Source organism: Manis javanica, chromosome 8 (assembly GCF_040802235.1).
Source record: "Manis javanica isolate MJ-LG chromosome 8, MJ_LKY, whole genome shotgun sequence".
NCBI lineage: Eukaryota > Metazoa > Chordata > Mammalia > Pholidota > Manidae > Manis > Manis javanica.
Genome location: NC_133163.1, coordinates 33,140,830 through 33,158,447, shown reverse-complemented (window position 1 = coordinate 33,158,447; position 17,618 = coordinate 33,140,830). Strand labels below are relative to the sequence as shown.

The 17,618-nt window shown below is 44.5% G+C and overlaps 1 protein-coding gene across 2 annotated transcripts; it reads right to left on the bottom strand.

Moving 5' to 3' along the window:
• Nucleotides 1-3,372: 3,372 nt before the first annotated feature.
• On the bottom strand, nt 3,373-14,813 carry RDH11 (retinol dehydrogenase 11). 2 transcript variants are annotated; one of them, XM_017681007.3, is made up of 7 exons: nt 14,658-14,813; nt 12,817-12,935; nt 12,315-12,470; nt 11,088-11,192; nt 10,293-10,502; nt 7,636-7,825; nt 3,373-5,095 (listed from the first exon to the last, which is right to left on the bottom strand). In XM_017681007.3, exons 1-7 carry the CDS (start codon nt 14,723-14,725, stop codon nt 4,993-4,995), a joined length of 951 nt encoding a protein of 316 aa, XP_017536496.2. In that variant the 5' UTR covers nt 14,726-14,813; the 3' UTR covers nt 3,373-4,992. The 2 variants fall into 2 exon arrangements, with proteins under 2 accessions (XP_017536496.2, XP_017536497.2); XM_017681008.3 differs by having other exon boundaries at nt 10,383-10,502.
• Nucleotides 14,814-17,618: the final 2,805 nt, after the last annotated feature.

Below are 17,618 nucleotides of genomic sequence, written 5' to 3'. Positions count from 1 at the left end.
CGATGTCATCTTCGCTGTCATCGCAGCTTTGGCTATCCTGACTTCCTCAGTTCACGTTCTGACTGGATGTTAGCTTCTAGCCCTTGAAACGTAGCCGAGCCAGGTTCCTGTCCGCCCTTGAGCTGTAAAGCACTTTACCGCCGGGGAGGTCAAGTGACCAGGGGCACACGCATACACAAGTGGTCCCTCGGCAACGTAACCCCCCAAGTGTGTGCTCAGCCTCTAGCGTCCGGACTCGCCTAGTGCATTCGTTCAATCAGAAGGTGTTCGTTAATGTTACACAGTCATTGTGCAAGGATTTGGGCAGATGTTAGTAAATAAAAGATTCACTCTTTGCTCTAGGGTAATTATGGGGTGAGCAAGGCGGACCCGGCTTCATCAGGCCTCTTTCCAGGTGTAATAGGTTAATTACAGTTTCTTTCTCGTTAAGTGTAATGTGTTAACAAAATCCTTGCCCTCCATGGATTTTCAGGCTTCAGTCGTGGCAAGTTTCTGTTTTTACTAATTTCATGGTTTGCCTATGGAGCCCATTCTGAAATGTTTGCTTGGCACACAATTCTTAAAACTGCCCACACATTAAAAATATGTAACTGTTAAAGGGAAATGACTTGGTGATTTATATTGCCTGGACCCTTATTTTAATTAGACCAAGTTCACTGGCCATTGCTTCAACAGAATTTTGTTGAGCTCTATGGATAAAATCAGAGTTCCTGTGGCCAGGATTCTCACCTGGCCCTGGTTGACTGGCTCACTGCACACCTGCGGGCAATACATGGCTGTTGACTCTATAAAAAGAGCTCCGCCCAGTGCTCTGGGCGCAACACAGTGGCAGGGTTGCGAGGCTGCGAGGCTGCAGGAGAGTAGAGCAGAGCAGAGGCTGGAGTAGCAGCACTGAGGACAGAGGCCCAGAGGACAGCTGTGTGGGATGACTGTGCAGGCAGAGGTGCTCAGAGGCAGAGACCGGCTTGCTGCATGCAGACGTGCTCTGAGTGAATGGGATTTTAGTGACTGACCTGCCACCTGGAAATAAAGTTGAGTATAACCCTTTCACCCCAAGAACGTTTTCCTGTTGATTTCTTTGGTCACGTTGAATCCATAGCGAACTTGTCTGGGGCTGAAACCCATTGGCAAGACAATTGGCAAAAGTCGGCAGGGTTCACTGTTGACCAAGGAAAAAGACAGTTGCCCTTATGGGAGGGGTGCTTCAGCGGGCTGCCCCTTTGAATGGGGAGACAGTGGATTGTCCTCCAATGGGTATGTGGTCTGAGATGGCTTGCCTCCCAGAGGACTGGTCCCCACCCCAGGACTGGAGGCAACTGGAGGTGACACCTGAGGCTGTAGGGGTAGCCCTTGGTATAATAAGTAGATCCTTTGAGAAGCTGAGTGCCTGTGAGGCAGCAGGAACTGTAGGTTGGCTGCTTCTCACAGTATTAAAAGTCTACAGAGGAGACCCAAGAAATAGCAGCACTAGAACATGAACTGCAAACTTCTGTGGGTTCCCTGAGGAAGGAGATGACATTGATGCGGGAGGAGGCAGCAGGAGAGCACTGGCAGCAAGATGCCATTGGAGACAAGATGGCAGTGCTGCCAGGTGTTCTGAAGGAGGAAGAGGCCATCAAGGAAAAAGATGAACTCCTGAGGGAAGCGGAGGTGGCATGAGAACGTCAGCTGGGGAGCATTGAGGTGAAGGTAAGAGACCTTCTGAAGACTGAGCTGGCACTGTTGTGAGGCACAGAGGAGGCACTTGGGGGAGTGGAGAGAAAGGTGCCACCAGTCCCAGAAATGGAGGAGCTGGGGAAGGACGAAGGGCTGGTGCCGGAGGCACTGGTGCCTCCTGTATTGAAAGCACGCCAGTGGTTGTAAAGAAAATAAAGACCCAGCAGCCAAAAGTTCCCCAAGGAGAGGAGCAGCCCCCTCCCCAGGTCCTGGAGCACTCTATGGTCCGCCCCTATACTCAGGCTGAGCCGGTGGCTGTGGGACTTAGGGGTGGATGGAATTGTTCTGTTGGGATCAGAGATGGGAAGCTGTCTTTCCTGACAGTGCAGCCCGCCTTGAGGCAGCAGTAACAAAATGCAAGGTGACACATACAGTAGCTGAAGCAATGAGAACCCAGAAAGAAATAAGACCTGTTACTCACAAGGGGAATTTGAGGGGCCCCATGAGGGTTATGAGGACCCAGATGTGGGTTGATTTGATATGGGTAGGAGTAGATGGAAGGAAATTAGACGGGAAGCCAAATAGGATGGAGCTATGGCAACAACTGAAACCTGTGCGGCAGTTCCAGCCATTAAGACCAAAGAGGCAGAGGTCAGAGACAGAGCCACGAGTCTGGCCTGTGTGTCTGCAAGACTTTTTGCTGGAGAGGCTGGAGAACAATGTTCAAGCTTCCTTGCACAGGGACCATCGCAGAGGACTTAAGGGCACATGGATTGAGAGGACAGAACCCTGCAGTGTGGATAAAATGAGAGTTCCTGTGGCCAGGATTCTCACCTGGCCCTGGTTGACTAGCTCACTGCACACCTGTGGGCAATACATGGCTATTGACTCTATATAAAGAGCTCCGCCCAGTGCTCTGCGCCTGCCACGGTGGCAGGGCTGCAAGGCTGCAGGAGAGCAGAGCAGAAGCTGGAGTGGGGGCAGCGCTGAGGACAGAGGCCCAGAGGATGGCTGTGCGGGATGGCTGTGAGGACAGAGGGGCCCAGAGGCAGAGACTGGCTTGCTGCATGCAGACTTGCTCTGAGTGAATGGGATTTTAATGACTGACCTGCCACCTGGAAATAAAGTTGAGTATACCTTTTCACCCCAAGGACGTTTTGCTGTCGATTTCTTTGGTCACATTGAATCCATGGCAAACTGAAACCCATTGGCAAGACAAGCTCCTAATATTCATTGAGCTAGATAGCAAAATCTGATGTTGCTAGTGGCAGCATACCTGTGGTAAGTCCATAGCACTGTGACACAGAAGGGGCAGATACAATAAGGAGAGAGAACAAATAGCCTGGGATGGAAAAAGTGATCTTTGAATAGTATCATAAAAGCTTAAGTAGAAATGGGTGATTGCATAAACAAATTATCACACAACTGAAGTTAATGGCATTTGAAGGGAAACTGGCTGTGGCTAGACTCTGGGACAAATTATCCTTAGAGTGAAAAATGATTGCATAACTAAATCAAGTGTTTTCTTCTTTTGACTATAATTAAACTTTCATTCAATTGTTTTAGTCTGCTGACTGTATAAACTTTTGTTTAATTACAATTTTTATTCTGGTAAATACATCAACATTTTTGTCATTGACAATTCCATATAATTAAAATATTAATTCAGTTATTTTACTGCACCATTATAAAAACTTCAACTTTTCTGTAAAATGACCATTTCTAAATTTATAGTTTAATTAAAGGTCAAAACAAGTTCAATAAAAGATTAATTTACTAATATGAGAGGACTGTAGTCCTATACCTCTTTTCCCCATGAAAGTGAACATCATTCATTGTCAGTCGAAGAAAAATCACAAACTCTATTACAACAACATACTCCAAACAAGTGATGGGAACATTACCAATTCCATCCTTCCTTTGGCAACATTACTCTTGGTAAAAATCCCCCAAATAAAATGTAGATTTTTAGCAAATAAAGACATTTTAATCTTGTCAAGATAATGTAAGGAAATGCCCCCAAAAGATTATTACATCAACTGTACTTACCAATATCAGTCCTTAAGATAATTTTGCTGAATAAAGAACTGGTTTTATTCTGGGTTTTTTTTCTGCAAAATTGGTTGATGGATGCTTGTTAAAATAGTGCCCTAGCAGTCTTGCTAACTCAGGTGGTTCACTCTCAATTCTTCTGTAAGTCACTATTACCCTCTTTAGCTGTTTTTTTGTTTTGTTTTTAGTTCTTAACTATGCTTTCACTGCATGCATTATCTTCCAGGATTCTTCTTTTTTGGACTCTTTCCCCGGTACCCATATGCTTCTTGGTGGGTAGTTATCAACCCATACAGAGCTTGCTTCCCTTCATAGCTCTCCTTATTTGTATTGAAGACTAGATGACACTGGTTTAACTCCATCTCTAACCATTTACCTGCACCAGGGTCCTGTTTAATACTGTTTCTTTGTGGCTATTTTGAATTTTGTGAAAATACTGCCAACTGCATAAATACACAAAAACACACACAAAGATATAATCAGTGACAATCACCAAATTGCCTTTCCCTTCTGTTCTAAGAGAAACTAAGGCATGAAAAGGAGGCCTCTGTGGCCTGGGGTTAGTAACTCGCGTGGCCTACCTTCCCATACTGCTCCTTGCACTACCCCTTGCTGGCTTGAGGCAGCAGGAAATGACAGTTTAAACTTGATTTTTATTTCTCCCTTCCCCCAAATTTCTGCCATGCCCCAAGCACCACAAATGCCTTAGGAAAGGAAGCTCTTCCACAGTCTAGACATGCGAAAGTATCTTAACAGCAGTGGGTTTTGGCTGTCAGAGACAATGCAGTGTCATAATCCAGATTCAGTTACGAGTTTCCTGAAAGAATCCAGACACAGATGCTGTGATGGTTTTCTGAAGAGGTGAGGGATAAGCCCTATAAGACAGCTGCAGTGTAGCCCTCTTGAAGGGAAGGCTGGTTGGTTGTCAACAAAGAGGGTAGAAACCAGTCCAAACTGCCATAAATTAACCCTGCCACCGCTTAGATTCTCCTAGGTAGTAGGTTTCAGAAGGGAGATAAGTGCTTGTAGGTCATATGAGGGTCTTCTTATCCTATGATATCTCTAGGAACTCTGGTAGTAATAGGAGCAAAGTAAATCTGGACAAATAAATGCAAGGTGTTTAGATCAATCTGACAGTGTACACTAGGCGTTTATCAGATATCAAGAAGGAAGGTTTGCTCTCTTTGTGCTCAAAGTTTTGTCCATCCTGAAGGAGACTCATTTTGGGAGGGAATACCAAGTAGTCTGTTGCAGGCTTCTCTTGGGTCCAACTGCCACTACCTGTCAATCCACAGGGATGCCCAGCAGGTCACAGCTGACGTCCCATAGGCGCCTTGCTACAGTCTTATTACGACCCTTGGCAGAGACCCATGCAACATGGCAGTCACTAGAAGGGAAAAAGAGAAGCTTAAAGCACAGGGTTAAGAATGGAGTCTGTTCCCTACCCTGGGTAAGAAATATAACAGAAAAACAACCCAGGAATGATAGTCCTCTAGGCGCTTCCCTGTCTGGTAGGACCAGTGTTTGTCCTGTCTTTTCATTGTTCAATCTTTAACCCAGAGAAAATGTAATTACTACTTTCGATCTCCTCACTAGACCATCTCTGATCAGAATGTTCTATTGATACATAATGCATATCATTTAGTCTTTGTAATTTGTATTCCTCTTCATATGTACATATTTAACTGTAATATTAGGGCCTGCCTGACATCTGTGTATGTCCATCTTGCCCATTCAGGACCTGTACAGATCTTGCTATTGGTCACAGATGCTTGGAGTGGTAAAACAAATAAACTTATTATTTCTGGTCTACCTGTGGTTATAACTTTTTAAATTCAAATAACAAGCAAAGCCAGTTTCATAAACAATAAAGAAAAAGATGATGGTAGAAAAGAAATGGTAACAAGGTACGAGGTGTTTCATATACTATCTCTTCACTGCTGTAATTACAATTATTTTAAGTCCCCATTAAATGTGACCACCCAGAACATCTTTTCGATGATTTTTACTCATTTTTGTATTCTTTGCATCTAGTACACAGCAGGTATTCCAAGAAAGGTTCTTGGAAAATGATTGAGTAAATGGATTGTTACCCTTGAAGTTAGGTACCAAACAATTTTTTAAACTATACTATTTCAAGAGAACTGCTTGCTGAAAATTCTAAGCAAATTCTGCAGATGAAAAGGCAAATTGCTAAGCGTAAAATAACCACATGAAGGAATCTCCTAATGCTGTCCATTAAGACAGTGCTACTCAAAATGGGAGTTGTGGACCAGCAGCAAGAGCGTCATCTGGGAGCTCATTAGAAATGCCAGTTCTCAGGCCCAAACCAAACCTGCCTAATCAGAGTATCTAGGGTTGAGGCCAGGAATCTGTTTCAACCGTTTCTCCAAATGATTCTTAACTGCCGGAAAATTTGGTTAAAGACCACTTAAAAATATCTTGGCACCTACAAAACGTGCTTTAAAAGTACAGTACTTCTGTTTAAGGTAACAAGTGCAACCAGCACAACCTGCCATTTCTGAGTCAAAACATCATCACTGAGAACCAGAAGACTGTGTATGACTCTTTGGAAATGATCTGTCCTCTGTAAACCTCTGCAGCCTCCACTGAGCTGTCTTATACTCTTCGTAAGAGTATGATGAAGAGCAAGTGGCACAACAGACATAAGTGCCTTGTAAGCTATGACATGCTGTAGAATATATTCAAAGACCACATTAAGAGCTATTGAACTGTGGTTAAATATATCAGCCCAATCACGTATATCCAGTGAGATTTTGGTAAGTATTAATCAGTGTATATGAAAGACCAGTTTAAAAACTTCCTGCAAAGCTACAGTAATCAAGATAGTGTGGTGTTGGCACAAGGAGAGACACATAAATGAGTGGAACAGAACTAAAAATGCAGAAGTACCCTTAAATTTATGGTCAACTAATTTTTGATAAGGCTACTGTTACAGACAGAATCATGTCTCCCAAAATCTGTATGTTGAAGCCCTAACACCCAATGCTACTTATTTGAAGACAGGGCTTTTAAGGAGGTGATTAAGATTAATAAAAATATAGTCATAAGGGTAGGGCCTTAAGCCAACAGGACCAGTGTCCTTGTTAGAAGAGGAGGCGCCAGGAGGGTGCATGACAGAGGCAAAGCCATATGAGGACGTGGCAAGAAGGCAGCTCTCTGCAAGCCAGGAAAGAGGCCTCCCCAGAAACTAACCCTAACGGTACCTTGATCTTGAACTTCCAGCCTCCAGAATGTGATAAAATAAATTACGATGTTTAAGGCACCAATCTGTGATACTCTGTTATGACAGCCCAAGGTAGACTATACATTTACCAAGACAATTCAATGGGAAAAAAATCTTTTCAACAAATGGTTCTGGGACAACTGAATATCCATATGCAAAAGAATGGACTCTAATCTCATACAATATACAAAAATTAACTCAAAATGATCATAGACCTAAATGGAATGTTACAACTATAAAATGGTTAGAAGAAAAGACAGTAAACTTTTATGACCTTGGGTGGGTCAATAGGTTCTTGATAACAAAAGCACAAGTGACCAAAGAAAAAACAGGTATCAGACTTCATCAAAATTAAAGCCTTTTTTGCTTCAAAGGACATCATGAAGAAAGTGAAAGACTAGTGTATCAGGCAGGGGCAAGGGGTGATGACTTCTGCCCAAATGCTATCCATTGCTCTGTAAGTAACCGCTTCATAAAACTCATTTACTCTCTCAGTGACTCCCAAGTTGTTCTTTGGCTTGTCAGTTCCCTCACAATTTGGGGGAAGGTGTTTCTTTTATATCTATCTGGGAAATTCTCATAACAATGTATTTTATAAAAAGGATACAGTAAACCACACAAATCCAAATTATTTCCTTTGGGTAATAAAATCCCATCTTCATAAACACATACATTCATACCTGAAATGATTCCCACTTAGAGTCTCAAGACCTTCCGTTAAGGCACAGTACAGGCTGGTCTGGGCTCCCTGCTCAGGAGTCTTGAGGAAGTAGGAGAAAAGCCACCATATGCATTTCATCAAAGATGAGTGCCGAACCAATTCAGATTTGACTGTGCCAGGATGTAGAGAATACGTCGTAACGCCAGTGCCTAATCGGAGTGGGGGGATGCCAGAAAAAGAGGGGAAGGCAGGACTTGTTGCCAAATGTCCCAGTAGAGCACAGGATATGAGTGAACACTTGAACCCATGTGGATGCCCCTTCCCATGACGGTACCACAGGCGCTCCTCACAGGACTTTACACCTCCCTTCCACGGATCAGGGTAAGGCTCAGAGAGGTTTCATGGACAAATGAGTTTTGGTGCCAAGCTTATTGAAAAAATGAATTTGATGGCCTTTGGGGATTTCACAATTGCAGATAAAGGACTGTGGACCTGTACTATTTCCAATTTGACATCTACTCTAGAGGACCCATGGTAACATAGCCCAGGGGGGTCCAAAACTGACTTCACACTCTCAGTGCCAAACCTGGTTCCTGCAGCGTTCCCTCCACAGCCAACCAGGCAGGCACATGGGAGCAGTTCTTGACAATTCCCCACCTCACCCTGCACATCCAATCAACAACCCTGAGGCTTTCCCATCCTAAGTATCTCTCAGGAAGTCCAGTACCCACTCCATCTCCACTACTCTAGTCCAAGCTATTCTCATTTCTCACCTTGACTAGAGAAATCAGTTGCTGCATCCACCATTGCCTCTGTTTTAGAAAGGCTTTCATTTTAAAGGTTTTTCACTGCTCTTAGAACAAACACTAACACCTTGCTGTAGCCTCTAAGGATTTCGCCTCTCTCCACCTCACTGGTGTAGCTCAGATCTCTATTCCTCTTGCTTTCTACATTTTAACCACAGTGGCCTTTGCTGAATCTCTCAAATACACCTGGACCTTTGTGCCTTCTTCTCCTTCTGCCTTGAATGTTCCTCGGCCTCTTCACAGGCCTCACCCACCCACTCTTAACCCATCTAATTTCTAATCATCCTGCAAGGGCTCAGCTTGCAACTCACTTCCTCGGAGAAGTCGTCCCTCAGGCTGAATAAAGGCCCCTGCCACCAAAATTCATCATAGGCCCTTGTACTTCCCCTTTATAGCATTTACCACAATTGTAACTGGACAACAACAAAAGGAAACAATCTATGCATGGGTCCCTCATTTGCCCTCATCTAGATGTTGTTAAGGAAATGAGTAAACACTAATGAGGAAAATCTAAGGCACATCTATACTATGAAATACAATGCAACCAACTAAAGGAATGGGGTAAATCTCTACGTACTACATGGAAAGATCTCCAAGACATTGTGTTGGAATTTCAGTTCCTTATGCATGATATATACATATATAGATGCATAAGAAAATGATTGGACAGGTGCACATCAAGTTGTTGACAGTGGTTTCTTAAGGGAAGAAAAGTAGGAGTAGAAGAAAAGTGAAGTGGGTTTTTCACCTGTAACTCCATATGCCTCCATATTATTTGAACTTTTTACAGCGAGAATTACCCCTGAATTACTAGAGTGATTTTACATGTGACAGTTGTATAAATTCTTGTTAATAATCTCTCTCCCCGCCTGGATGTAAACCAATTCAAGGAAGGGACTGTACGGGCCTGGTTCACCACTCCACCCTCAAGCCCCTGACCCAGTGCATAGAACAGCATGGGCACTGAGTACATGATTGCTGAAAGGGCGAATGAGGGACCCATTTGTCACAGCCAGGTTTCCTTCTGTTCCCCAACGAATCTTTGTATCTGACTGGCTTCCTCACTTGTGTAGCCTCTGCTTTTATCCCATGCTCACAGCTGGGTCCGTCTCCCCACCTCCAGGCTACCCTAGCACCCTGACCAACCCTTTGGATGGTCTTCACCGTCCAGTTTCCCTGATCCCTCCTGAACTGAGGATGTCATGAACTGACCACCAGCTTCCTTCCTCCCCATCCCACAGCTGTTCATGTGGTCAGATGACCCTGTTCCAACAATGCAGCTCCTAGGTCTGACTCCTTGAGCTTAATTTCCACCTGCATCAACTCCTAAGCAACTCCAATTGTCCACCCTGGATTTCCTTTCTCTTTATTGGAAATGCACAGCAGATGGTGCTGAGGACCTCCATTTATTTGTGATTGAGAATCCCCTCCTCTGTTTGACTCTTCACTTAGGGAGAGCCCACTCCACAGTCCCAGTTTCATCCTAATGGCTGTATCTAGTGCCAGTTCAGATCTCTCCCATATACTCAGTCTCACTATGAGAAAAAAACCCTGACTTGCTTGTGAGCCCTGAATTAATTATGTCAATAACTGTGAAGTAGTCCCATTTTACAAATGAGGAAATAAGTCTTGAAAAAAGCTAAGTAACTTGAGGCAGATCACACAGCTAGTAAGCCATAAAACCAAGCCTTGAGACTCAAAGTCAGAATTTCCACCTTTCCTGCCAGCCATTTCCAATATTCAGTTATGCGCTGCTTGCTAAAACTATACCCAGTTGTAGGCATGGATGGGCTCTGGAAAATAGTTTCTATTCCTATGGCTTTTAGCTATTTCCCACTGACTCACGTCTCCACACATTTTCTAAGCTTACCTTTTAGCCTCCGGGCCAGTTCCTGGGTGAAAAGAATGTTGGCTAACTTGCTGTGACAGTAGGCCAGACCTGCATTATAGAATCTCTCACCCTGCAGGTTATGGAAGTTGATCCTTCCCAGGTGATGTGCAAAGGAAGACACATTCACTATCCGAGATGGGGCTGATTCCTTCAGCTTCTCTAGTAGCAGATGGGTCAGGAGGAAGTGACCTATGAGAAAAACTAGAATTAACAAAGTTCACAGCCCATTTGTGCATGAAGGGACTAGTGGCTCAGCTATGGAAGGCAGAGAACTCAGGAATAATATTTTTTACCTCATTAAATCAGTGTAACTACAGAACAAACTCAGTGAGGGTTTAGGGGAACAGGAATAGCCAAAGACATGAGACATCCTCCTATGAGGCAGGTCTGGCTTATGTGGATATGAATATGAAGTCATATCTCATTCCAATTTCGATTCACATCACTCTTTAAGGGCAGGCAGCTTCTACCTGATGCTGGTCACAAGGGTCACTACAAAAGTGCAACATAGCCCCTTATCCTATTAGGCTATTCAAAAATACCCCAAGGTAAACTGAATCTAAATCACAGATTAAAAGTGAATGGAACCTTAAGCAGACATCAAATTTATTCCTGAGCTTTCAGGCAGGATCAGAATTATTTATTATTCCCTTATGGTCTATGCTTATGGCCCAGAGATCCAATCACACCACAAACAAGGCTTAATGTGACTTCTGAGTTTTCCAAAGAGAACTTTAGGTTTTCTCTAGCTTTGCATGAGACCAGATTTCTTACCCAAGTGGTTGACTCCCATTTGCATCTCGAAGCCATTTGCTGTCTTGGAGTAGGGGCACATCATCACACCTGCATTATTGATCAAAAGGTGGAGATGCTTTTCCTCTGCAGGGAAGAGAAGATAGAGTGTAGAAGTGGCCAGTCACAGCTCTTACACCTTAGAAATCTGCCTCACAACCAGGCTTTGAAAATGGGGATGTACAACTTCAATCTTTCCTCCATTTTCCCTTTTTTCATTGTAAGACTTAAGCTGAATCCTACATGAATCCTACAGGGCATTCCTTCTTACACTACCAAATGGCTTTTCCAATCTTTCCAATTCAGGAGCTACCTACTGCTTTTGGGAGGTGTCCTGTCTCCCTCTCCCAGTAGAAAGACTTCCCAAACTGACTGGGAAGATTCCAAAGCAAGAGAAAAGGGATGTTCTGCATGCACCCCTGCCACTGGGATTTGGGTCCCCAAAGAAATACTGGTTTCACCCCTTTGTTGCATCAGCCAACTCTCTCTCATGGTTTATGGTTTATTTTCTCAGGTGTTTTGTGATTTCTGACTATAAGTGCCCATGAGTTGTTTTCCTTGGGAGGCCTAGATCCCTGGGTTATGAGGGGATATGCCTACAAAGTGCTCTTGGGTTTGCTTTTGCTGTGATACTGCAGGGTTTTATGTTAATTTCTCAGCTCGAGATTCTTGCCCATTTGATGGTGTGAATGACATTCCGCCCACCCCACCCCAGAGGTGATACTAGCTTGAGATTCTAATTTCTTACAGATGATTCTTTATCCAGCTATGTCCTGAAGAGATAAGCCTCTCTGTCATATCCCTGAGCTGGTGGCCCAGCTTTTTTTAAGCCTCTACATCAGGACTAGATGGCTTTTTGTGAATCCTAACTTAGGAGGATTCTCAGATACAGCTCCCCAGCAGTGAAGTGCCTGAGGCCTCCTTGAGGGCCTTCCAGACCTAGAAGCCCATACTGAGTCCAGGCACTCCTGTGGGATTTTTGGTTTTAGTTCTTATGCACTGCTATGGCTGTTTGAGTTCATTTTTTTGTTCCTGCCTCTAACAAAGGATTTCCCTTTGTTACTGATGAGTTCAGCTGTGAATCAAGTTTTTGGTTGTATTTTATCTACCATTTCTATGTATTAGGGAGGGAAAGTGATCTTTTCCTTTTAGGTAAGTATGCCATGTTAACTGCAAGACCCACAACCCAGTCTTTAGTTCTACACTTACCTGCTAAGAAGCCCTCAGCAAAGGCTCGAATAGATTTAGTATCAGCCAAGTCCAATTTCCGCACCAACACCTGTTCATTCCCTGTCATGTTCTGGATCTCTCTGGCCACTAATTCCCCCTTTTGCACATCCCGGCAAGCTATATATACACGGGCTCCTGTCAACCAATACATAAAAGAGGAAAACTGTCAGCTGTTTTGGGGTGGGCATTATAGACTTAACACTGATGTTGAATATTATTTTCTCTTTTTTTTTAAGTAGGAATTTTACTATTTCACAACAGATGTATCTGACAAGCAAATCAGGGAAGAAAACTACATCAGTAATAGTCATTAAGTATCTATTATATATAGAGCATTTATGCCAGGTTTGGGCCAGCAAATCAGTGGGGCACTTGGAATGTTCTCAAATTCCAAGACTGGAAGGAAATAATAAGGAGGGTCATCATCATTTTGAGGGTAAAACGGTGGTAGTAAGAGGGAATTAGAAGCAATTAAACTTGCCTCTTTGAGCTAGGTCTTTGGCTGTCTCCTTTCCAATGCCTGTGTTGGCTCCAGTGACCACAGCCACCTTCCCAGGAAGCTGGACAGTTGATGTACACATCCCACTGGTCAGCATTTTCCTGCAGATAGGGAGAGAGAGCTCATCAGTTCTTCATTCTCATTGTCTCAGCTGGAGATTCCTACAATCCCCATGTCTTCAGATCGCAAGACTGAGGTTTTGCCTTGGTTCCTTCTGCTGTCCTTTTGTAGATTTAAGAAGGTTAGAGAAAAGAGAAGGAAAATTGATGGCTTTTGCTCAAGATTTTCTTGCTCCAAAGTTCTCTGTTCTTGCTCAAGGATAAAAGTGATTCTTTTACAAGGGCAAACCTTAGCACTGCTCCCTGCAATATGAGAACTGGATGAGTATTTGATTCGCCAGATTCAGTTCTTCTATAGACCTGATATAGCCTTTTTCATTGAACTTGTAATTGCAAATTCCAAGCCATGAGAGCTACCTGCTTAGTGTAAACAGGCCAATAAAGAAGCAAACTACCTCATGGTGCCCACCAAACAGTATCTTTCACCTCAGATGCGTCGGGAGTGACAACTTTCAGCTTTTGCTTCAGGAGTGACAACATATCAGGATCTATACTCAGTTCTTTCTTCACCTTAGCCAGCAGGAATGAAAGAGCCAATCAATTATCAAAGTCCAGCTCTGCCTTGCTACCATAACCTGGCTATGTGGCAAGGAATATGACCCTTGGAGGGTCACATTCTTGCATAACCAGTTTGATTTGCCACTTTCAGTTCTTCAATAGGTCTGAGAAATCACAAGAATCATCCTAGAAGAAACAAGACCTGGCTCACTTATGTCAATATGGAACTTTATGGCCTTGATTAGTAGCTAGTTATTATTAAAGTTAATAAATCTTGCTGAGGTTTGAGCACTATTTTCACTTCAGGCTCAAAGTTCTTTGAGAGTCTATGTGGTTAAGAGGATCTTGTGGTGGGGAGGAAAAACACAACAGAAAGAGTGTTAGAGGGAGTACAGTGTCTGCAGGAGAGTCTCTCTTCAGTCATTCGTCCACGTCACTACTGGTGACTTACTCAGAACGAAACAGCAGGCTGCCTGTTGTGCAGCTCGCTGCTGATTCACTGGGGCACTCAGCCAGCCCTTGGCTGATGTGTCACTTGGTAAGATACTCATCCTCTTCACCTCACCCCCAAACCCCAGGGCATGATTCAGATCGGATACTCATGCTCCGAAGGCAGGCTGGGGCTCGTGATGAGATCCTTTCATTTCTCTCCTTTACAACATCTGCTCAGAGGGAGAGTGAATCTAACAGTGACAAGAGAGCAAGGAATGGAACTGCGGTTATCACGATTCCCTTCGAAGGACTGTTTCCGAAAGCAAAAAGTAGGATCACTCCATTGCACCTCAAAAGCTGAAAGCAGAAAGTTAGGGCTGGCTCAAGGCGTGAGTGCTAAGGGAAAAACAGCCTCGAGGTCTGAATCCCCCAAAGCTACAAATTCAAGTACTTGCGGTTGCCTTGCACTCGGGGTTCTCTGCAGCCGGAAGTAGCGGCTGCTTGGACGGAAAAAGGGGCCAGGAGAAACAAAGCAGGGTGCTCCGGATTGCAGCCTTTCGCACCGCCTGCGGTCTTCTGGTCCCGTCCCCGCCCCCTGCCCCGCCTGGGCATCCAGGACCTCTGGACTTCCTCGGACCAACCGAACTCCCGGCCTCGGCCTACTTGGAGCCCCCCAGGGAACTTTCCTTTTGCTTCTTTTAAAGCACAGAGCTTTGGTGAGGATTACTGTCCCCCAGAAGACTTTTCAAGAGAAGGCAATACATTTGCACAGACCTGATTTGGGGTGCAGCGATGTACAGGAGAAGGGGGAAAAGGAGGAGCAAGAGCAGGACCCCAAACATCTTCCGTAGCTGCAGCCGCTGCGGCAAGAGTGGAGGAAGCAGCTGCCGCGATACTCGCGGACTGTGGGTTCCTCCCAGACACGCCTAGTCCTACAGTGACAGCCGGGGGAGCAAAGCCGTCTGGGAAATGTAGTCCACAGCTAGGTCTGGGTTAACAGGTTGTGAGCCCGCAGTTCCCAGATGACCAGAGGAGCTGAACCTCGCACCCACAGACGCAACACCTTCCCAACCACCTAAGGTCTAGGACCTTTGGGATGATCCAGCCAGTTTTCCCACAGTCCTGGCCACCAGCTGTTCTCCCCAGTCCTCCCGGAGCCCGAATCCAGACCCTGGTTCAGTTTTCCCCACTCATGGTTGGGCAGTTACCGCATTGTTTCTCCCTGAGATCAACTGCTGGCCTCTGGGAAATGCTTTAAGGCGATTACACTGAAGAGCGGTTGAAGTCTGACAGTTGGTGTGGAAATCGGGGGACTAGAAAGGAATCCTTCCCCCTTAGGGATTCCTTCATCCAAAAGAGCAGAAGCAGTCTGTCCCGGAAGAGGTTCCCAGGAGAATCACAGTATTGTGTCTATTTTGAATTATAATGGTAACTATCATAAGTTATCACTTGAGTGTTTGAATGTTAATAGAATATAGTTTTCTTAATGACTTGGGTGAGTTGTAATAACTCCCAGAATATCAAAGAATTTCTCAGATTAGCACACTTGGTTTTGCCTACTTATTATGTAAGTCTTTAATCCTGTCTTGAATTAAGGCCATGAAATTCTCTGGGAACAAGCAGGTTCCCTGCTGATCGTTCCCTTCAGCTCTGCCATCTGAGGTCTAAATCTGGTGTCCAGCGGGGGTGAAGGTGTGAGATGTTTTAACATGCCAATACCTGTCTGTGATTCCTGACTGCACACAGTAATGAATTCTGTTCTTCTGGACAATTCATTTCTATTTGATTGAAAGACACATGTTCCAAGCTCGATTTGAACCCATGTGTTTTATAGCAACTGGAGAAGGAAGGGTTTCCTTCACACAATACAAAATTCTATTGAGTTAACAGTAGATTAATAATCTTCAGTGCTTTATGAGCCAGACAGGGAAATCAGTGAGGATCTCCTCTTCCTGCAGGCTAACCTGGATGTTCCCTCATACGTCCTGACCCTACAAGGGCTTGTTTATGATAATCCACCCTTGGCTTTTTTTGTCCAAGTTACAGCTCAACTGTCAGTGCAAAGTGTTAATGTCCGGGTCTGATAAGTGATTATCAGCGAAAGGGCTCTGAATTCAGCCCTCTGGTTGCTGTGGTTGGTTCCTGTTTTCATCCAGATGGTGTCAGTGTTGGACCAAATAGGGACTACAATCCACGTGCCCGGATTGCCTCGACTAGACCCATCTATATATCAAGTATCAAAGAGGGTTTTCTTTGTTCCCCCTTTATAAGCTGCAGGGTCTGCTAGAAGAACAGGGGAGGGGGCATCCGGAGCCTCTATATCCTTTACAGGGCCTAATAACACTTGCATCTCTAGAAAGGGTGGGTGGATATATAGGGTGCTCCTCTGCTGCAAATAGTCATGCCACTTAGTCAAAGTGGGGGTTTGAGCCATGGCAGAGGTGGGTTGATAGGAAGGGAAGGTCTTACCCCAAATGCTGTTCCTTAGTGAGAGGCTTTACCTGGAGGAGTGCTGTGCACACTGCTAGGAACTGTTGCTCTGTAAGTGTATATCAGTTTCTGTCCCCTCCAGAGCAGAGACCAAAATCCCTACAGGTACCCTCTCCTTCTGTTGTCTTTGCCCAATCTATACCTTCTGGAGTCACAGACACATCCTGCTGTGGTAGATAGCTACAACCCAATGATAGACCACCTTTGGAGATGCCCAGAGCTTTAATCTGCTTCAGAAGTATTTTTGCCACCTCAAAGGGGGACATGTTACTTTGCTCCCCATTCCCACATGTGTCCTTTCTTTACCAGGTGTTATAAGGCATTGAGACGTTGAGTCAGGTGGGAGTAAAAGTTCTCCAAATCAGTAAAAGAACAAAGAAAAATACTGAAGGAACAAAACAGTAGCAGACTCACAGAACCCTAGAATGGACTAACAGTTACCAAAGGGAAAGGAACAGGGGAGGATGGGTGGGAAGGGAGGGATAAGGGGAAAAAAGGGGCATTACAATTAGCAGACATAATGTAGGGGAGGCATGGGCAGGGCTGTACAACACAGAGAAGATAAGTAGTGATTCTATAGCATCTTACTACACTGATGGACAGTGACTGTAATGGGGTATGTGGGGGGAACTTGATGATGGGGGGAGTCTAGTAACCATAATGTTGCTCATGTAATTGTAGATTAATGATATCAAAAAAAATTCTCCAAATCCCAAAATCCCTATGAAGGCTTGTACCCCTTATGAAAATTAAGAAAGGGAAACCTCACTGACATGGAGCCAGGCCACTTAGGGAGTGCTCATGCCCTACCACTCTTCATCAGTTGCCGACCCAACCAGAAGAGAAGGACCTTGCAAGACAATATGGCTTTAGATGCTATTTTACTACCCAGCAGGAGGAAGGGAGCTTTTCCTCCTCTGCAGGCAACAGCCCAGCCAACAAGAGATGGCACAACTTGGCCAATGAAAAACCACCATACTTCAAACTCCCAGTTTACTCTGGTGGACTCTCCCCTTTCCTCTATAAAAGAGCATTCTTCTCCTTTGCAAGTCCTTCTCTGGACTTGCCTGTGGTTTTGATGTAGCTTGCTTGTGTCAAATTGTAATTCTCTGCTGTTCCTGAACGAAGCCATTTTTGCTGGTTATATAACTGACAGTTTTAAGGTTAACACTCTTTTACATTTTTAGGGGTTGGATAAATTTGCATCTTATCAATCACAGCTTCTGGGACAACATGCAATTTACC